Source organism: Andrena cerasifolii, chromosome 14 (genome assembly GCF_050908995.1).
Source record: "Andrena cerasifolii isolate SP2316 chromosome 14, iyAndCera1_principal, whole genome shotgun sequence".
Lineage (NCBI taxonomy): Eukaryota > Metazoa > Arthropoda > Insecta > Hymenoptera > Andrenidae > Andrena > Andrena cerasifolii.
Window position 1 is genome coordinate 8078885 of NC_135131.1, and position 22412 is coordinate 8101296.

The window sequence follows — 22412 nt, forward strand, 5'->3', positions numbered from 1 at the left end:
GGTAGGGAAAGGAAAAAGAAAATGGGAAGAAAATGTGGGGCAACGTCGGTGTGTGCCCATCGGTAATGTACACGCGCGAAATGGAAACGTTGCTGCGATATCACTCGCGAGTGCTCGTGCTCTGTATACTTCCTGTTTCGCTGTCGCGAAAATTGCACAGCTATGCAATCAACCCCTTGTTGACCATCGGACCGAAACTGCAGAGGAGATCAATAAAATATGCTCGCGATTGATTTTACCGCAACGGCGAATGGCATACCTTCCGTTATACATATACGATTCGATCTGAGATCCGACCGCGAACCGCATACCCCGTGCGTAACACCCTCGATCGTATACGGCAACCGTGCTAGCGGAACGCCCCGCGGGCGTGCGACGCACGCGTGCCTGCCGATCGACGGAACACGTGTCGGGGTTCTCAGAGCTCGAAGGGTTCAGCGTACCACGCTCGCGATCAGCAGAGCTATGGGTCCTCCTGAAGCTCGGGACGTTTCTTTGCGATGCACAGGAAACGATAACACGGAAACGACGCGTAGAAGCTCGTCTAGAAGCGGGTTATGAATAAATCGGTGCACACATAGAGGACATGAATTACGGGAGACACTTTTCTTTTATTTAACGACTTAGTGCATCCCCGATCGACGATCGTGTATATACCAGTTTCTTGGGAATGTTTATTTAACACTTTTTTCGTTTCTACCACCCGACGGACCGTTACTTCTCTTCGCTCTTTTAGTTCCTCGTTTATCTCTGGCGAGATAGGCGCGTACGAGACCTGTGATAACCAGCCGTTATTATCTTGTACATAATTCTCAGCACGTTTGAAAACGGTGACGATGTCTCGATGCGTAATTGGTACATGAAGGGCTATGCATCTCGCTTTTCTCTGTAAGGGTCGTGGGTGACTTAGAAGCTTTTCCATTCACAGGTACGGTATGACGACGAGGACGAGGACGAGGGTCCTCAGCCGGATCCGATGTTCGAGCAAGGAGCACCGATCCCGGTCCGACTGCACAACGAATTTCCACCCGAGTTGGCCTCCACACCTCTCGAGGATATCGACACTTTCTATAATAACCAAAGGGTATTTCTGTTTATGTTTCTTCCCAACGAAAAACAGTATTACGTATGCAAGCTGCTGCTTTGTGGGTGTCAGGCGACGATTGTTTGAATTTTGAAAAAAACAAAACTTGTGCTCAGGATATTCATAATTCCTGTTAGAACAATTGCTAAAAATTCAAGTGTACAATCGCTAACCCGTTATTGCATGGATACCATTACAAGTATACAAATATTGATATCACAGTTTTAATATATTATTTCTAATTTACAACGTGATAGTCCATGTGATAAGGGGTTAAAGCTCCACTACAAACGACCTCGTGTACAGGGTGTGCCATTTAACGCGCCGCACACGATCAGAGATGGCCAGAATTTGTATTTAAATAAATTTCAAGTAACGAATAAACGTTAAAAAAAAATATTCGACACGCGTCGCGTAAATTTGAATAAAGTCTCGTCGAATAAAAAGAGCAACTTCATTCGCCAAATAATCTAAAGTCAAAGTAACATTTATTCGATCCGTTGTTTAAATAATTGTTCATTTAGTTAATGCCCAACTCTGTATGCGACAGACCCCGTGCACGTACAGATCTTGATCTTCCTAACACTATCTATGTATTCTGTTGTTCCTCCGCAGACCTTCGTCGTCATTAGCAAGGGAAAGGACATATTCAGGTTCTCATCGACAGACGCGATGTGGATCCTCGACCCGTTCAACCCGATACGACGCGTGGCCATTTACATATTGGTTCACCCACTCTTCTCCCTCTTCATTATCACTACAATATTGGTTAACTGCATACTCATGATCATGCCCACTACGCCCACCATCGAGTCTACGGAGTGAGTATCGTTCGTCTTTCTCCCCGCGAGCATTCCATGTGAAACGAGCACCGAATTGGCGAGGGTATATCAATAAAACCCGGTGCTCGCCGTTTCCCGCCTGTCCCTCTGTTACGTCTGTATCTCTCCTCTCCCCTCGGTGTCTTTAATTCTACACACACGTGGCGCGCGTGCGAGCATCGCTCCGAGGAGGACGCCTCGCGCCGCGGCTCGATCCCCGACGAGCGTAGCTTTATCGAGCCTCGCGAGGAGCAGATATTAATCTGGGACGAAAATGATCGATACTCGCACTCGCCGGTCCAAAAGTTCAGGGTAAAAGGTCGATCCGCGTGGTCCTCGAGCGGATGGAGGCGAATCAATAAGAGTACGTGTACGAACGGGCACCCTGTGCTCTAATCGAGAATTCTCCCGTCGAGCAACTGAATTGTTTAAACGACGACGACACCCCGAACGATATACGAGGTGCCGTTTAGCGAACAGTGCGATCGAAATATCAGTAGAGCCCGGGTGATCCAGTCGGACGAGGGCGGAGGGTACATTCTACGACAAATTTTGTTCTTATCTATGAGCCGACATATACGATGTCTATATTCTCGCTTGCTCTGCAGTGACTGTGAATCAACGTAGCTTAGCGTGCTTACGAGCCTAAGCCGGAGATGTGTTGCCAGAGAATTGGTAATCGACGTTCCCCGTATCTCGTTCAGAGCGTTTCGATTCGCGTCCGATAGGGGAGGGAGGGCGAGAAACCATCGAAAGCTTACGGCGAGTACACGTTTGTAAAGAATAGATATTTCAAGCAATGTTCTACGTGTTATAGCTCTGATATATGAGTAGAGACTGTGATAAATTGTATTCCGTTGGTAAGTTTTGTCCTAGTCTCTCTAGAGGTAGCGTAGACATGGAGCGATCTGTGCGAATAATAACGCGCTGCCGTTTCCTCCGTACATCTTTCTTCCTCGTATCCGTAACTCGGTCGTTTGCCGGCGAGAGAGGAATCAATTGTTCGCAAGGGTCGTGCTCGATATAGCTGACTTGTCTACGGCAATAAATTATCTGCAAATAAATTAGACACCGATAGCGATCGGACATTGCCGTCTAGCTTGGCTCCAGCGACATCGCTCGATTAAAAGGATAAACGTCTTAATGTATTTTAATGTATTTTAATATTCTTAGAGAGGATGCGTTAAAATTCTTCTTTTATACGAACTATCGTACTTCCTTTCAATATCCGATATCCACAGTGCCACTTGCAGCTCGGCCAGCCTTACAAAAATTCGCCTCCCTTGTCCTACCAGAATATTCATAATTCCACGTGATTATGAATTCTGAAAAAGGCTCCGGCTATAACGAGTGGAGTATTAAAACGTCACTCTCGTTTATCCTTCTTTTTAAGCGAGCGCGTCGCCGATGAGGCGACAAGTACGGGGTAGTATGTAGAGATATGTTCGTAAGCGCGCGCGCGCTCAAGTAAAACGCATTTAAAAGCTGAGGTGGTGTGTTTGTTGTTTTCAGAGTGATATTTACGGGCATCTACACATTTGAGTCCGCCGTTAAGGTGATGGCGAGGGGTTTCATTCTGCAGCCTTTTACCTATCTTAGAGATGCATGGAATTGGCTCGACTTCGTAGTTATAGCTTTAGCGTGAGTAGTTAAAAACTTATTCTTTAATAAAAAAAAGAGAGAGAACGAAACCGTGCGGTACGGGCATAAGAGAACGAAAACGAAACGACGGTACGACTGTGTTCGATTACGGTAGAGTACAGCGTGTGACGAGGGAGGATAGTGATATGTAATCGGGAGGTGCGCACATCTGTGCGCACGATCTTAAAAATCGCATAAATTAATTGAATTCTTTAGTTGAATCGATGGGGGCTCTTTAAAAAAAAAAGGAGTGTCGATGTAGGAGCATCCTCCTTAGGTTGATAAGCCCATAATTACACAGTGATATGGTGACACGATCAACCATAGATCGCCCCGGGTAATAATTGACCTGTTGCTCGTACAGTTGAGTCAAGAATAATTATCATTAAATCGATATGTCGTGCGGCGGTAAGATCTGTTGAGTCCCATGAAAGCGTGAGTTCATTGTTTCCATGAGTTACCGTTCCGAAATGGTCATTACGGTTAGAGACTTAATTTAAATTTCAATGCAACTAAAAGCTGTCGGAATAACGAGACACGATTCACGCTCGGTTCAGGGGAATCATCGACGAATCTACCTAAGTTTGTAATTGATTAATTAATCTGACTGCGCTTGAGTCGATGGCTGGATAAAAAACGACGAACGGTAAAGAGTGTCTCTTGTTTAGTCTCGAGGGTAGATTCGTAATTAAGATGACGATCTTAGCCGCATCGCGATCGATAGGAGCGATTTATTAAGTGATCTCGTCCACCTCCGTTAACAACCGGTCCGCCGCGAAGAAGCGTTTAATCCACGTGAACGCTAATTTAGCATCAAGATAGATTATTTTCAGATTATGACAGTAGACTTCGCTAGATACCTTGAGTAACGCTATATACTATATATATATATATATATATATATATATATAATATTCTATGAAGATTTGTGTAGCACCGATATTATTACTTCAATTCTTTCTATTCTCATTTCACGAACACGATTGACAGTGTTACACGTATACCTACACGCACAGACACACGGACACGCGCATACACGTATAGTTACACGAACATTGTAATAGGTACACATATAAATATATATGAAATTAGTTCATTTAGATAGGGATAGAGATACTTATTATGTCTAGTGAACCTCGAATCGAAGAGTATTTTTCTTGTCATCGTAATGTTGATTAGCCTAGCATACATACATATATTACGTCGACCCGACGAATTCACTATTATTATTAATTGTTGTAGCTTAGAACATATATATCTTATATATATATCTTCTATATATAACATATATTACGTAATTGTTGATAGATGGTCAATAATATGGTGTGTTTATTCGGCGTAACGAGTACTCGACTTAAGTCTCGGCACCTCGAGAATTATTCCAGCTAATTTGCTTAATGTCGATTCATGTGGGGAAAGGATGCAAGTAAGGGCTCTTTTGGAAAAAATAATATAATACTTGGTGACTGACCATTGCGTTTCACAGTCGTGATAAAATCACCTTCGCATTTCTGGTTTTCTTATTCAAAAAGAAAAACACTTTGTAAGGAAGAGGGAGACTAACATAAAAGTATTCTGTGACATCAGACTGACAGTACCCACTGATACAATTTTTAATGAATTTTGAAAGTTCCTTTTCTCATAAAGGAAGAAGCTAGAATATAAAACCTGTTTTTCTCAGTTTTCACTTCCTTTGGGTAGAGGAATGACTTTTTGCATTATTTTGTAAATAGAAATGTAATAAGACGGCATAACGAGCGAAAAACGAAAGGAAAAGTATTCGTTGTCAGCAGAGTTGGGCGTTATTCTCGAATAATTTAATTTTTTCCGAAATTTGTATTCCAAAAAAAATTGTATTCAAACAATGCCCAACTCCGGTTGTCAGCCACCAATCTCCCAGTCCAAAAGAGCCTTTCGCGACCCGTTGTCGAATAGTTCGAAAATCCTGCGAATTCGTAACGTTTAAAGGGAGGAACAGTACCGATACGCCGATCCCCGTGATACCGTGACATGAAAACATCATCGTGCATGCAGTAATAGCTATATTTCTTAAACTACACGCAGTTCGAGCAGTCTTTTGGTAGGCAATTAGGAACCGTAGTAGCGAGTAATTAACCGTTTGAGTACAATTGATTACCCCCTTTCAACTATCTTTTCTCTAACGTTTTGTTTTTTTGTTTGTATCACTGTAATGTGTGTGATGTTCGGGTGTATTGCAGTTATGTGACGATGGGCATAGATCTAGGCAACCTTGCCGCTCTCAGGACATTTCGAGTCCTCCGAGCCTTGAAGACTGTCGCTATTGTACCAGGTATGCTTAGTGAAATAGAATTGGTCGTAGAACGCAGTGAATAGAGGTCTCATAGACACCACTTGTCGCGGTCGCTGTACACATTCTATCGCATCCATCACGATAATCAGCCTGTTCTTCGATCTCGACCACCTGTTTCTTTCTTCCGTTACAGCCATTTCATTTATCATCCGCCCGTCTGCATCATATCTCCGATCATCAATCAAACGAATCATTCATCGAACTTACCATTAACGCCGATCAACGTTCACGCACTCGATCACCCCCTGTCTCCGATCCCACCCCGTTGCCACCGATCGGTCCCTCGCAACATCCCCCAACCACCCTCCCATTCGTTTCTTCGTTCCGTTCATCGTGCCTCTACTGTGGTCGCCCTTTCATCCCCCCCCCTGTCAACGGTCACAGCCCGTCACGGCCCGTCAGAAAGTCTACTCTGGAATTGCCCGTACTGAGCTCCACTGTCCTGTTCTCTCGTTGTCTAGGTCTGAAAACCATTGTCGGCGCTGTGATAGAATCCGTGAAGAACCTGCGCGATGTGATAATCCTGACGATGTTCTCTCTTTCCGTCTTTGCGCTGATGGGCCTCCAGATTTACATGGGGGTGCTCACGCAAAAGTGTATAAAAAACTTTCCCGAGGACGGCTCCTGGGGTAACTTCACCGCTGATAACTGGGAGCGATTCGTTAGTAACGAAAGTACGTACGTCCGGTTGCTATCCCCTCGCAGGAGGCTTCAGCCTAGAGCGGTCCAGAGCTAGAGGGGTGCTTGGGGATGCTCAGCGATCATTCGTTTTGAACTTATCCGTTATAATACGCCACCCCCTGGGTTCTGGGCCACTTATCTTGGAGCATCCTGTACTTAACCCTCCCTCTAATTTATGTGCACCTCGTTAAGGAGTTTATGTAATACCCGTTTACTGTTTCACCCAGCTAATTGGTACGTGGACGAGGCGAAAAACATGCCCCTGTGTGGAAATTCATCTGGAGCTGGGTAATTGGAATCCGTTCGATAATACTGTATTTGAATCGATGGTGTTGCTCTCTGTTTCTAACGAGGGTGAATTTTTTGGCGAACGCAGGCAGTGCCTTCCTGGGTACACGTGTCTACAAGGGTACGGCGATAATCCGAATTACGGTTACACGAGCTTCGACACCTTCGGCTGGGCCTTGCTCTCCGCTTTCCGCCTCATGACGCAGGACTACTGGGAGAATCTCTATCAGCTGGTGCTGAGGTCGGCCGGCCCGTGGCACATGTTGTTCTTCATCGTCATCATTTTTCTCGGCTCGTTTTATCTCGTCAACTTGATCCTCGCCATTGTCGCCATGTCGTACGACGAACTGCAGAAGAAGGCGGAGGAGGAGGAAGCTGCCGAAGAGGAAGCCATAAGGGTAGAGTATTCTTTCAAAAATTCTATCAAAGTCATTTTGTTTCACAGCGTTCTCCAAGTACACATGAATTACAAGACTATGCAAGATGATTTAAAAGTGGATGAGGCAATCCTTGGAAGTGCGATGTCCACCCCTGTCTCCTAAAGTTCACTTCCCTACTCTAAATCCCTCTACGCATGATAATCCTAAGAACTAGAGCAAGCTGCAGCTCTGATCCAAGCGAAGCTACCAAATTTCAGTTTCCAGTAGTCAGAAAAGATTTAACGAGAGCAGTGTACAACTGAGAAGAAGAGCTACAGCTTGTTCCAGGTCTACAGTCAGGACTTTCGCAACCCCTGCTCTTCGCGCTAAGCTCCTCCCACACAGACCCTCGCCTGTGAGGCTTAAAGTTCTTCTCTGTTTCCCTGTTTCGACGTGGAATATCGTGACAATGCAATAGCTACCGCAAACACCAATTCTCCCTGCTCGAATCTGCGCAGGAAGCCGAGGAAGCCGCCCTGGCGAAGGAGAACAAGCTCGCCGCCCAGGCAGCCGCGAAGGAGGCCGCAGCGCAAGCGGCCGCGGGGCACATCGTCAAGTCTCCGTCGGACTTCTCCTGCCACAGCTACGAGCTGTTCGTCGGCCAGGAGAAAGGGAACGACGACAACAACAAGGAGAGGATGAGCGTCCGGTCGATCGAGTCTGTCAGCGAGCATCGCGTGAAGCAGATCAACAATCACACCGCCACCACTAAAGTACGGAAAGTCAGCGCCGTGAGTATCCGCCTGGCGATCTAGCGTTCTCGATTTCTCTCCACCTTTAACGTAACCACCGTAACTAATGTTCCTCTTCATCGAGCCTGCCGCCCCCCGTAACCCCCAGACCTCGCTTCCACGAGAGCAGTTCACGCGAGGCTGTTCGATCTCGACTCGACTCGTCGGCGAATCAAGCGTGTTGATGCGGACGGAACGGTAGAACGTTAGCGTGCGGGTAAGCGACGTAGAGAACGGGCTGCTCGACTGACAGAGCTCCGTAAGGATACGCAGGGCTCTGACGGGCGTCCTGAGAACAATCAGGATGGTGGACGATTGCTCGAGGACTGGCTTAAGCCTGGAATGGTAGTCGAGGGTGTGAAGTAAGCAGGAGGGGATGGTCGTTGAGGATGGACACGAGTGGTCCCTCGAATACGTGACTTTTGCGGGTGATTCCCATAAGGAAACGCTCCGCGCAGGTGTGACTAGTACGAAAGTAGCTGCTCGGTATACTTCGACGAGTCGAGCCCCTCCGTAAAGTCTGTTGCTCTGTAGCATGCTTGTACTGTACCGATTGTTCCTGCGATACCTTTTCATACCACGTTAGGACGCTTTTAAACGTCTTGGTTTTTTTAATTTCATTTAGCCCCTTGGCAATCCCAGTCTCGACTTCGGCGCGCGTAAAGTCTCCCAATGTATCCCCGACGCCGCCATCGGCGTGAAACTCACGCGCTCATTGTACTGTCTTGCATGAAGACGCATGCGTTGTGTAGTAGAGAAAGGAGATACGAATCGTCGGGTCGCGAACTGTCGGGATGTAATTACGATCCCGAGTCGCGGATCGTAGACTCGAGAATGGGACGAATATTCGACTCGAGTACGAAGTTTAATAAAGCCTGTGGCTGTGGAAGAGATTGTCGTGAAGTCGAAGGGACAGTTGAGACTTCCACTGCACCTTACGGTGTCCATTCGGTGTAGCGTGTCATATCTGTGCAGTTAAAACTGGTGGCAGTCTTTTGAACGCAAGCTTTGTTCCCTTGGAAAGTGGCATTGAAAGTTTCGCGATGCAGTTCGCGCGGTCTGATGTGTGGGGATGCGATATGATTGATCTGTACTACTGGGATCGTGTATTGTGGGCGCTGTAGCTGTGTGGTATTGATATTGAACAGTGCTGGCATTGCGGATTGCTAGAGCTGTCACTGATGACTATATTAGTGACATCTGCTGCTATGGAATATTAACATTGAACCACGGAGGTATTAGAGCCTGGAACTAGAGAGAACTAGAAGAAATGCTAACATTGTACACTGGATATCATGGAATATTAACATCGCGAAATATACTACTTAGTAGGTTTAAATGAAAATATTTTTTGCTTCTTAACTACTTTCGATATTTTATTTTTTTAACTTTCTGTGAGACTTCTCGAGCCGTAAGCAAGCCTTAGCAATATCGTTATCGTATTCTCGCCATTAACAATGAAATTTTACGATCGACAAATTCATATGCACCAACCCAGTATTATGATACTAACGCACAGTAGTGGCCAAAAGAAAGTTTAAAATATGAACGGTAACAGAAATAAAATAATTCCACTGGAGAGAATTTTTTTTTTTAGTAAAAATATGGGTTTCAAGAATTCTTCCGACCACCGTTGTACCTACTCTATTTGTCGGTGCATCCCCAGACTATAAAAGAAGCAAAATAAAACTCTAGACCGTTCGAAGTCCACAAATGCCGAAGTTTTAACTGCAAAAGCTCATTTCGAACGGCAGCTTCGAAGCCTCAAGCGTCCCACCGATCTTCGTGTCTCCCGTTCTGCCGTTCCCACACTAGCAAATCTGAATCTCTCCCGTTTGACCCCGCGTCTCGCCGAGCCGTACCATCTATGCGCGTAACATGTTCTGCTCTATCACTTCTCTGTGTATTGTAACGCTTTGCTAGTGTATTACTCGTATCTGAACGTATCCGTATCGAGTGCCTCGTTGGTGTACACATTAGACAACGTTACGAGCCGTTTTGGTAGGAGATGTCTTTTTCTTGTTTTTCCCTTAAGGTCTCTCGCGCCGCTAATGGCCAGTTTACTTATGCCTACCAGGAAAGCCTGCGGAAGGTATGTGTGTCACGACGCGTCTCGTCACCGCCGACCGTACGTACCAAATTAGCTGTACAGGATCACGACCCGTGATCCCCAGAATCATGTCGTCAGACGTTATCATGCGTTTACATCGGATCCAGCATCAAGTAGCGTAACAGTTCGAACCGATATCAAGCATCTCCGCCGAACTCTGTGTCCGAGAGCTCACCAATCGTTGCCATTTCTCTCGACAGCGCGTAGCCATGTAGACTCATCGGTCACATCAATTCACAACCCATCCATCGGGCATCACAATCTTCTAAGACCATCTGGGAGCGATAGACCATAGGGATCGTGCATCCCCTCGTGTTCACCGTTCCAACGGGCTTCACGAGGCGAGCAGACGTTCCCTCCCCAAGTTCACGCCATCTCTGATATCGCCCCATGGCCCCGCCGTTACAGATAGGGACAGATCGAGTCACTTCACCAGGCCTGTGCGCTCTCGCGCGACCGTTCAGTAGAGACACCCTTCACGGGATGCCCGTTTCTCGAGGTACAGAGAGACCCCACTCCCCCCGTGTCGCGTCCCATATATATATATACACACATATATATATATATCTCTCTCCTGGCACTCCTCTTTTCACGTCCACAAGAGAACAGTGAGGGAGAAAAGCGGTGGTCCGCTCTCTTCTAATTACAGGCGAGCCTTAGTCTGCCCGGCTCACCGTTCAATCTACGCCGAAGCAGCCGCGGCAGCCACCAGTTCACCATAAGGAACGGCCGCAGCCGTTTCGTCGCGCCCCCGGGAGGGGACCGGAAGCCGCTGGTGCTCTCGACGTACTTGGACGCCCAGGAACACCTGCCCTACGCCGACGACTCGAACGCTGTCACGCCGATGTCCGAGGAGAACGGCACCATAGTCGTGTCCGGTTACTACGCGAATCTCGGCTCCAGGCACTCGTCCTATACGTCGCACGCGTCGAGGTTCTCGTACACCTCGCACGGCGACCTGATCGGCGGCATCGCGAACGCGGGCAAACCGATGACGAAGGAGAGCCAGCTGAGAATTCGATCGGTCAGGCCCCCCTCCGTCAATGGGCATTTCACGGATTCCAATCAGAAGTACCATTTTGTGAGTACAGTGGCACACGCTCGGGAGGATGCGGGGGTGGTCTGGTGATTATCGCTGGGCTGGTGGGAACTGCAATGGCTTTGATACAGTCGATTAGTCGCACGCGAGGGACTATTGCTGTGGGTAGAAGTCTCTTTTCAGACGAGTACAGATTGGTCACTCGAAGGTGGTGGATTTGCTAGTCCGCCGATGGAGGATCACTGTACTGGGTTGAACAGTTAGCGCAGATGTCTGAGGTGGCGATAATCACCGGACCACTCTGTCTGTATGCAAAAATGGTAAGCGGAAGAGTAAAAGGTTACACGGTACGATTTGACGTCAGGAGGGGGACCTGGAGGATCCCATGGGCAAGGCGAAGCAACAAGACAATCCGTTTATAGAGCCTTCTCAATCACACACCGCGGTCGATATGAAAGGTAACGCCACGAGGAATGATTCTTTTATAGTCAGACAACAACTAACAGCTAAGTAACCCATATCCCATTTTTCAGACGTGATGGTGCTGAACGACATCATAGAGCAAGCCGCGGGACGTCGCAACAGAACACCGGAGCAAGGAGGTAATGTCACGGGGCCATTCCCGTTTTACTCGCCGTTGTTACAGTTTCTATCACCCTTATCACAGACGTGTATCTCTTGTGTGATGAGCATCCTACCATTCGATGTACACCGTTCTTCAAATTACTCGTATCTCTATTTTATTCCTTTCTCTCTGTCTTCCTCTATCGATTACTAAATGCTGACGAGTCTCGTCTGACCGCCTTCTGTACATAGTAGTCTGACTCCTATCTCTTCTCTTCCTCGATTCAATCTCGATCGCGTCGGCGCCTACAGGGACGTTCGCGCGGAAACGTCCACTCAGTGTCTCATGAATTATCGATAACTCAACGAGCCGTAGAACCTAGCCCCTTCGTCTCAAAACGTTTCACGTACTTCAATTAATTATTCCTCGCTATCCGTAGCGAACGAGACGGCGACGGGTGAAATCGAATCGTCGAGCGCGAATTTACCCCCTTTGCCCCGCGACACACGATCCACTAATTATGTTCGTGTACAGAGTAAATGACATGAATAATTGCAGCTGCGTAATGCCCTCGAACTGGTTGGATGGATAACGAACAGTTTATAGTAGTTACTTTTGGGGAAACAGAGTTTGTTCCCTACGTGCCACTGACACAGATTAATGTCACCCCGCTGGCGGCTGCACGATGGTATCCCGGACGCTTCGCGCCTGGATTACGTTTACACGTCCGTTCCTCGTAAACCGCAGCGAGCGTTCGGTTCTGATTTTCGTTTCCGACATCAGTCGTTTTGCCAGCGGCACCTCGCTTCGCGCTGCACAGTCGGCGAGTAGGCTTCGTCACGAGCTTACATCGTTAGGGACGTCGTTCTACATCGCGGCCATCCTCGACGCTCCAGACACCGCAATTAGGGCTTTGTAAATGACAATTAGACGTCAAGTACGCACGCAAACATCGTCGCACATCGACCGCTTCGAACATGAAAGTTTTCGTTGCTCCAGCACCTAGCGTAGCGACGTATCGAAGGAAACGTCCCCTAATCCGCGAGCTCCTTATAAATATCCCTCTCCTTCGAGTCGAGAATCCGGAATTTCCCACAGTCTTCTTTGATCACCACCACTTTCGCACAAAGTTACCTCATGTTTCACTGCAACACACCCGTAGCATCACCTGTTTGCTGAGTTCAGCTTGTTTAGTACCCTGGCGTAGCTTCCGGGCTTGTTGCTTGCATCTCGTAAATGCGGTGACTCACAGATTGGCTTGTGAGGTGTTTTTTTTTTGGAAAATCGTTAAGAGGTGGGAGAACCTCTCTTTTTTGGAAGTTTGGAACTGATTGCGAGGCATTTTTAGAGGACAGCAATTTTAAATCGCGACCCATACGATTTCTTGTATTTCTAATAAATTAATTCGTCACGTTTGAAGAGTCTTGAAAGATCCGTGAGTCACTGCACGTAATAGCGTTCGTGTGGCTCGTTGCACTGTAGAATGCTGGAAGGTTCTTTTTCTTTATAGTTTGCTGTCACTGCCTGTTTTCTTGTGTGCATATACCTAATCTGTGGTCTATGAAGTAAAGTAAATGCAATTAAAAAAAAGAGACATGATTGAACGTAATGAAACAAGCTTGATGAACGAGAAAAACCTCTTTCCCCAAAAAGAGTGGTGCCAAACATAATGACTAACACGCGTTACAGTTTCCACCCATTACTTTCCGACAGATGATGATGAAGAAGGTCCCAGGTTCAAGGATAAACTATTGGCCGCGGTGTTGCGTGGCATCGATATCTTCTGCGTGTGGGACTGCTGCTGGTTGTGGCTTGAAATTCAAAAATACGTGTCATTATTGGTGTTCGATCCGTTCGTAGAGCTTTTCATCACCCTTTGTATCGTTGTCAACACCCTCTTCATGGCGCTGGACCATCACGACATGGACAAGGACATGGAACGCGTGCTCAAAACGGGAAACTACGTGAGTGAACGATTTCTCCGAATTGTCTCTTCTTCTAATACTTCTAGCTGCCTTTCTAATTAACATTGTATTAATACATACACGTTTGAACTACAGTTCTTCACGGCGACATTCGGCATCGAGGCGACATTCAAGCTGGTCGCGATGAGTCCGAAGTATTACTTTCAAGAGGGCTGGAACATTTTCGACTTCATCATCGTCGCTCTGTCTCTTCTGGAGTTAGGCTTGGAGGGCGTGCAAGGTCTCTCCGTGTTACGTTCTTTCAGATTGGTGAGTTCTTCCCTCACTTCTGGTCCCCTCTTATCACTTAACAAACAATTACCTCGACGGGATGAAATTCTCTTCTTAAATCATTTTTCCTGATTTTTCTTCATTTCTCTTCTTAAATCATTTCTTCTTTACCTTAACGACAGAAGCTTACGCTCAGGCAAAGAGTGGAGACGTTCCGTACTTTGTTCCAGTGCGGAGTGGGCATTTCCCATCCGAATCTTATCAATGACTCTTCTATTCACAGCTGAGAGTGTTCAAACTGGCGAAATCGTGGCCCACGTTGAATCTGCTGATCTCCATCATGGGCAGGACCGTGGGCGCCTTGGGTAACCTGACGTTCGTCTTGTGCATCATCATCTTCATCTTCGCCGTGATGGGCATGCAGCTGTTCGGCAAGAACTACACGGACAACGTCGATCGTTTCCCCGACGGCGATCTACCCAGATGGAACTTCACCGACTTCATGCACTCGTTCATGATCGTTTTCCGTGTGCTGTGCGGAGAATGGATCGAGTCTATGTGGGACTGTATGCTCGTGGGCGATGTCTCTTGCATACCGTTCTTCCTGGCCACGGTCGTCATTGGTAACCTGGTCGTAAGTATGCGAGATGGGGCTCGAGGCACTAAAACATGGTGTGCTTATCTGTTTCCTTAACGAGATAACGGCGGACCCGCCAACCTCGATTCTCAACTGGTCAGGGTGAACTTGGGTAGTGTTCACCAGCTCAGTAGTGATCACGGTAGCTTGTCAATTTTAATTCTATCGCGAAGGGTGGAGAACAGGGGAATTGAAGTTTTCTTAAACGCATTACACTTCACTGGGGATCGAGAAAGTTTCACTCAGGAATTCATCCCGTTGCCCCTCTCTCCATTCATCACATTCCTTTCCAATTTTTTTTTTATATTTTTCTCCAAACCTAGATACTTCCCAAAGTCGTTAATTCAGTGCTGGTGTGGAGCATTCTCAATTTTTTAGACTTGAATTATTCCAACCCCTCCACGAATTTCGCATCATTTCACTCGACCAGTTGAGGATGAAGGGTAGTAAGGGAGCCGCAGAAAAACCGGCTCCATCGTGTCTCTGAATAAAACAGGTGCTGAATCTCTTCTTGGCGTTGTTGCTGAGCAACTTCGGCTCGTCTAATCTGTCGGCGCCAAGCGCTGACAACGACACGAACAAGATCACGGAGGCGATCGATCGGATAGCACGTTTCGTTAAGTGGATCAAGCGAAACGTCCTTTATCTTGCTAAAATGATGCGAGCCAAATTCACCAATCAGATATCCGATCAGGCGCCAGGTGAGGGACCGTCCAACAGTTGGAAAGAAGGTTTATATCCAATCAGATCGCTTGCTGTGTGCGCTGTGTAGTTCGTGGCACTGTTTTTCAGTTCTGCTTTAATCACAATTTTTTAAACAGACGATCTATTTCCGTTCTCGTTTGATTTCGGTGCCAGTCGACGGTCGAAATCTAGATGATCTTTGAAAACGGCGCGGGGGGGGTTGGGTGGGGGTTGGGGGTGGCTGCGAGATAAGAAAAACAGCATACAAAGTGCGAATAGCGACTTAGCAAGCTAGATCTTGTTTGTATCCATAGGAATTACTATAGTTTAATGTTCGATACGTGTATATGCACTTTTCTTCTGTTCTATTTTGTTCTTGACACGCGTTGACTGGCATGCTCGAGTTTTTACGCAAACTTTTTGATCGGTTTGCTATTTTTCCGTCGAGTACATTTTTGTCTGTGGCCGAAGGCCTGGGGGAGGGTTGGGAGTGAGATTAATGAACAGAGAGAGAGAGAGGGGGTGGACACGCAGATTAATTTTTTGCTTCGCTGATTAGCCTGGCAGTTATACGTTGCTTTATTATTTTGACGTTGGAGAAAGATGATCGTTTCGTCTATCGATGAACAGGATATATTGCGTCGGTATTGCTGAGTAATATTGGGAGTAGACCGTCGTGCTTCGCGTGGCGCACGTGGATTCGGGTTGAATGATTTTATAAATTACGTGGGGGACTGATGGTAAAGATGGGAAGTAAAATTTTTAGTTTCAGTTGTGCAGATTGCAAAATGCTTTTATCGAGAAGTTTATACTTGGACTTCTCGATTACACTCAGAGTTTTAGAAACTAAGTCACAGTAAATACGGGATAAATAAATTATATTCTGAAACATTTGTTTGCAATTCTCTAAGACTATTTCGTCAAAGTTTACGCAGAATCTGAAATACAACGCGATCCATTGTGTACCACGTATGAAATTAATCGCACAGGACGATTCTTATTGCACATCAATATTTCGGGGGATAAATCTGGACCACGAATTCAGAAAAAAATTATGAACGTTTATTCTTACAGTAAATACCATTTGTCATACACACACCCACCACTTTAGCAGGAATATAATGAAGCCGATGAAATAATCAACTTGAGTGATGGAGGAAAAGTAGAAAAGTACCTCAGTACATAATTATTTATTTCGTACCGTTGCTATTTAAAATAATACATGATAAAATTAAATACAACAAGTTGCAAGTATCAAAATAAAAAATAACAGATAATAAACAATATCCTACTTGAGTAATTATCAACCGCTGTGGGGGATAGCTTCTTACAACCTTTGACGTCCTTTTGATTTTGTGCTGACTATAATAATAAGATTGAATTAAACCACATAACTTCCCTTAACTCTTAACATCTCAATTATCCCACACTCGTAAAACACACCTCCCCTCTGGTGCTCTGGATTATCCCCTGAACCGTTGACAATCGATTAAGAATCGCCCAAGTACTTACTAACATCGTTGACTAATACGGCAGTCGAGCTGCTTACGAAATATTGCATGAAGAATAGATAAGAGTTCCGTAGGTGACGAGGATTATCAGCAACGGTCAATTTCCTCGATTCTTTCCTCTTATTTGAGCAACGGGATGGAGGGCTGTTGCGGGAAGCTCGCACACTCGGTCGGTACCGATGAAACGTATCGTTTACGTACGACGTATCGTACTCGAGTCTAACTCTTGACGGCGGTTAATTTGATAAGGGCCGGTTAGAGATTTTGCGTGACTGTGCAGATGGAATTGACCGCGATGGGGACCTAGATCTTGGAGATGCCGAGCTCGACGCGTATAGGGATAAAAAGAGTGCCAAGGAGTTTAACCAGCTCGAGGTTGCTATCGGGGATGGAATGGAATTCACTATTCATGGTAAGCGTGTCGTGGTGATCATGGATGCAATTCCTCCCTCAATGGTAAAAGAACGAAACATGAGATAGATTTGTATTTTCGCGAAGGAGATCTAAAGAATAAATTGAAGAAGGGCAAACTGTGCATGAACAACAGCAAGGTCATCGGGAATTCGATAAACCATCGTGACTATAGGCTGGACCACGATTACATTAATCAGAACGAGGATGATACCATCAGGTTAGTCGTCTTTCTCGCCTGTGTCGGTAGATACTGGAAATTCACATTCAACTTCGGTTGTTCCCTTGGCAGTAACAAATCGTACGGCAGCCATAAGAACAGGGCGTTCAAGGATGAAAGCCACAAGGGTAGTATAGATTCGTTGGATGGGGAGGAGAAGAAGGATGCTAGCAAGGAGGACCTTGAACAAGAAGAAGGTACGAGATGTTGTTCACAAATAATTAGTTTCCCTGTGAATATTCTCCGTGCCCCTCTTGACACTCCTCCAAGCGTACTACTATAAACTAGTGTATCTTTAAAAATGAATATGTACGCAATATGTACTTGGAAATAATTGAGTAGAATTTATTGGCCGAACTAAAAGAAGTTTCTATAAATATTTTGTAGTGAAGAATGCCTACACTCGCAAAGCCTCAGAGTTCTCTAGAATGGATCCTAAAATATCTTCCCTAATTACTGCATTCACACCCCCTTGAACTAATGAGAATTAGAATTAAAATTAAAATGTAAATTAAACAGAGTATAGCGAGTGCAGTGAAAGTGAACTATTAACAACACAATTGTACATTTCCTCAAGATCTTGGGGAAGAGGGCGAGGAGGGTGAGGGCGCTTTAGACGACGTGATTATCCAAGCAGACGAGGACCCCATCGAGTCCGATTATCCCGCTGATTGTTGCCCAGAAAATTGTTACAAAAAATTCCCCTTTCTGGCTGGCGACGACGATGCTCCGTTTTGGCAGGGTTGGGCGAACTTGAGACTGAAGACCTTCCAACTAATCGAGAACAAGTATTTTGAGACTGCCGTCATTTTGATGATTCTTTTGAGTAGTATGGCTCTCGTGAGTATAATCCAAACGCCTCGACGCGACGCTCCCACGAAGCTAATCTGCATAAGTACAAGAGGCATGATGCTTGCGCAGGCCTTGGAAGACGTGCATCTTCAAGCACGACCCATTCTGCAAGACATCTTGTATTACATGGACCGAATCTTCACTGTGATTTTCTTCCTGGAAATGTTGATCAAATGGTTGGCCCTCGGCTTCAAAAAGTACTTCACGAACGCTTGGTGCTGGCTTGATTTCATCATCGTCATGGTAAGTCGCACAGATCCGACGAGACCCTATAAAACACATTCTACTTCCACAATCCGCGTGTGTGCAATCTCTTGTTTACAACCAGAGCCACCGGCACGAATCTGGTTTACAAGACTTATCTGAAGATTCTAAAAGGAGTGTCACTAAAAGTACGATTATTCATTTCGATCACCAATAGATGGAATAAAGGATAAACGAACGATTGCACACGCGGGGGATCTTGTAATATCTGTGACGACATTTATGAAAGTTTCTCCTAATGTTTCTAACGTTACTTAATTACCTGGATACTTATACTACAGCCGATCTTCGTCTCCTTTCCTAAAACTTACAGTACATTCAATGAAATCCTTCTGTGACTTTGCACGAGACACGGAACCGGCTAAAGTAGAACGTGTGGGGATAGAATTCAGTGAAAGCTACACCTACAGGCGGGGCAAAATCAGGTGGCCGTTCAGAAACACTCGAAAGAACCTACCCCCACTAATCTAGCATAATATAAAATAATATAAAAATAAGAATCGTCTGTGGGTTAATATTTAGCAAAGGACAGGTCGTCCACTTGACGTTCCTCCGCCTGTAATCGACTTTAGTAACAGGGACCTCGTGTAACTGGTCTCAAAGTTGAATCGAAAAGCTGCCCCGATACTTGTCTTGTTCATCCTCCCCCTTCCTCCTCCCGATTGCTCGAAGTCTGTTCGCAAAGTGGGGGCTCAGCGCGGGGAACTCGCAGCGGATTACTCCAATGCAATCGTCCACGTCTAACTATTTAATATCGACGAGAAAGAGTGTCGCGCCCGATCTGACCAATGTTTGATGATGATGATAGCTGTCACTGATCAACTTGGGCGCAATCTGGGCCGGCGCTGCCGACATCCCGGCCTTCCGTTCCATGAGAACACTGAGGGCCTTGAGGCCTTTGCGAGCGGTGTCACGATGGGAGGGCATGAGAGTAAGTCATCGGTCGACGAGAAATAAAAAAAAAAAAGTCAAGTCTGGTCCGGCGATGCGGCGACCTATTAGGATAGGCCTAGGATCTAAGGATCGCGCAAATCTGACGGACGAACGGGGCCCATTTTCGCTTGCCGGTTGAACAGGCAAACAGATATCCCTGAAAATGATTTCTAACGAGCTCACGTCGATCCGTCAAATTTGCCGCGAATCTTCGGCTCCCCGTAGCCGTCGCGCGAACGAGAGGGACCTGGACGCGAAATGGGAGCAATAGAGAACCGAGGGGAAAGTAGAAAGAACGGTGAAACAGAGACAGTCACGCTGCAATGATGATTTCTAGCCCTTACTACCGTGTGCTGAAGGTACACTGGCGTTTCTACTTGGTGTCTGCACTGATATATTAATCGGAGTTTTTTGTCGTACTGGCTATTGTCTATGTACGCCTTTCCTGACAGTCTTTTGGCACAGTGATCGTTGTGCAAAGTACCGTGTATCCATATATATGTATATACTATACATATATAATATTACATGCTTTGTGTGTAATGTATGAATTTCCTTGTGTGTACTACGTACGTTTACGCGTATATATATATATATTGTAACATGTTTAACAGGATCCTGATTGTTAACATCGCGACGCACGATCGTCTCTTTTATCTGAATACCCTACTCGAGATCATCAACGAGTCACTTGCTGAAGTCATTTTATCGCTCACTGAGGCAACGTGTTTTATAAATTAGGTTTTCTCGTTATACAGTAACATCGTTTATTCCACAGAGTTTAGTCGAAAGATTTGCACGCGAAGTTCGTTAATTGATCCGAGTGGCGCGTGGAGTAATCAGTCCCACTGCCGCCAAATGAATCAATTGATTCAGAATACATGAAATTCGCAATTCACATGTTTCATGGTTGCATCGTGCGTCGCGATCGCAAGTATGACGAACATTTTCATCTGTTTCAGGATGGAGCCGATTTGATCATGCTCGTAATCGATAATAATTCTTGTCGAGCCGTACATTGCTCTCTGCCTTGTCGACTGTCAGGTGCTCGTATGCGTATAATTAACCCCCGTGTGTTTACACTGTACGATGATCCTGAAACTTTGCACAAAAATCGGCTACCTTGAGGGAAAAAAAAAATCGCTGTCTGTCATATTTGTCCTTCGGAACAATTCCATTCGACTTGAAAACTAAGAAGGTTACGTAGGTGTACAGGTGTGCCGAGTAATAGTGACGTTTCATCCAAACACCCAGTGACAATCCCACCAAATTGTTTATTATACATGATCTGTCAAACTTCAGATCTAATCATTGCTGTGTACAGAAATTCGAGTTGCGAAGCTCTATTTCTGCGAGGAGGGACTGGAAGGCTTCACTACTGCTCGCTATACCCTGTAAGCTATAAAGGCAATCCCCCTACAATACTACACTCCACTCGATATATCATCGGTGATTATACGCAGACAGGCATCGAGTTCTGTACATTTTTGTTCACTGTTAACCGCTACGTGTGCCATTGTACCTGGTTTTCTATCTATGTCCTTCGAACCCAACCCAACCCCCCCCCACCCCTGCTCTGGATATTTGTTGTGACGTATTGAGAAATCGTGTATTATACACTGTACAAACGGGAATCTGAGCTCTCCACAGATACGGGACAGTCGGCTGTGTGTGCGTGTGTGATCCGCTTGGGTACGAGATCCTCGATCCACTCGATCAGGACTTCGCGAACACGAAGTGACACATCGACGGTCAATCTCTATCCCCCTCGCTCCCCTTTTCTATTCTTTCTCTCTATCTGTACTCTGCCTGTCTCTCTATCCCTACTCGCTACCCTCCAGTTGGAACAGAACGACGACGATCGTTCCCTTTTTTACTTTCTTTCTTCTCCTACTTTCTCTTTTCTTTCGTACGTAGCCTGGGTCTACCTGTTGCTGTGATTCGCTCTCGTTTCTCGCTCGCAGGTGTCACTCATTAACTTCGTAGCGTCGCTCTGTGGCGCTGGCGGGATCCAAGCCTTCAAAACAATGAGGACCCTAAGGGCCCTAAGGCCACTCAGGGCGATGTCTAGAATGCAGGGGATGCGGGTATGTAGCCCACAGTCTCAGCAGACCTTGCCGATTACTCTGTTTAGCCCCGTCGGATCGGATTTATTCTATTTAGAGTACAATCTTTAGTGGTCCGTCTCCCTGTTCTTCTCCTATCTTTCATTTCTTTCGTTTGAACGAATCGACGGCCATAGTTGGGCATACGTTGCTTCAGACGGTGCGCCGATGTATCGTGAACAGCGGATCAAGGGGCGGTTCCTTGTCCGAGAAATAAGCAGGTCGAGAGTTGCGAGGTGACGTTTTTGGAAATGGCACTTTGTAGGAGTGCAGGTCCATGGTTTGAGCTGACTTTTCGGGACGAGGAATCTCGCTCTTTTTCAGTTGATTCACGGATGACGTCGCACTCGATGTTTAATCGTAGTAAGCAGTAAAGTAAAACAGTCAATGATAAGAGCGAAGAATCAAACGATTAGTGAAAAATGGCAGGGCTCATAATCAGCTCCCTGTTGATTAAGTAAGATGTCCACTACGCGATGCCCAACTTTGTCGACGATCTTCGGTTCGTTCGCCTTCTTCAATTACAATTTTCTCGGTGCCGTCGAGAATAAAATTATTTTGCCAAAGGGACATTAAAGTCCGTTGAGTATCTTATTAAACCTTTTATTTTCCATACGACGAGGTGAAGTTACGATTGAATGAACGTCAGTCGAAGGAATTTGTTGGATTTGAAATACTTCTGGAGCACTTTGCCAAATTTCCGAATAAGAGAAACTTAAGCGGCGGCACCGTTTTCCTTTTTCCGTCGCGAGACTCGACAAAGAGGCCGATAGAAATTTCGTAAAACCAGAGACGAACGTTCTCTGTTACACTCTAATGAATCTGATATAATCGATGGAGAGAATCCTTTGTATGATATATTTTTCAAAAGTGACTTGTGTACGAAGCG

General features: G+C 45.9%; 1 protein-coding gene across 35 annotated transcripts in view; it reads left to right on the forward strand.

Annotated features, from left to right (window-relative positions):
• Para (sodium voltage-gated channel paralytic) overlaps positions 1-22412 on the forward strand; it is a 52485-nt gene that overhangs the window by 18330 nt on the left and 11743 nt on the right. For 2 of the 35 annotated variants that reach the window (XM_076826835.1, XM_076826842.1), the window contains 22 exons: positions 929-1084; positions 1700-1905; positions 3418-3546; positions 5766-5857; positions 6340-6552; positions 6787-6847; positions 6936-7245; positions 7725-7997; positions 10033-10125; positions 10757-11188; positions 11511-11604; positions 11680-11748; positions 13401-13675; positions 13772-13945; positions 14190-14540; positions 15040-15274; positions 17019-17150; positions 17237-17369; positions 17442-17566; positions 17947-18209; positions 18291-18464; positions 21383-21505. In XM_076826835.1, the coding sequence (XP_076682950.1) occupies positions 929-1084; positions 1700-1905; positions 3418-3546; positions 5766-5857; positions 6340-6552; positions 6787-6847; positions 6936-7245; positions 7725-7997; positions 10033-10125; positions 10757-11188; positions 11511-11604; positions 11680-11748; positions 13401-13675; positions 13772-13945; positions 14190-14540; positions 15040-15274; positions 17019-17150; positions 17237-17369; positions 17442-17566; positions 17947-18209; positions 18291-18464; positions 21383-21505 (4113 nt within the window). Of the gene's footprint in view, positions 1-928; positions 1085-1699; positions 1906-3417; positions 3547-5765; positions 5858-6339; positions 6553-6786; positions 6848-6935; positions 7246-7724; positions 7998-10032; positions 10126-10756; positions 11189-11510; positions 11605-11679; positions 11749-13400; positions 13676-13771; positions 13946-14189; positions 14541-15039; positions 15275-17018; positions 17151-17236; positions 17370-17441; positions 17567-17946; positions 18210-18290; positions 18465-19293; positions 19417-21382; positions 21506-22412 lie in introns of all 35 variants that reach the window. The other 33 variants (XM_076826839.1, XM_076826871.1, XM_076826848.1 and 30 more) reach the window with 26 other exon arrangements.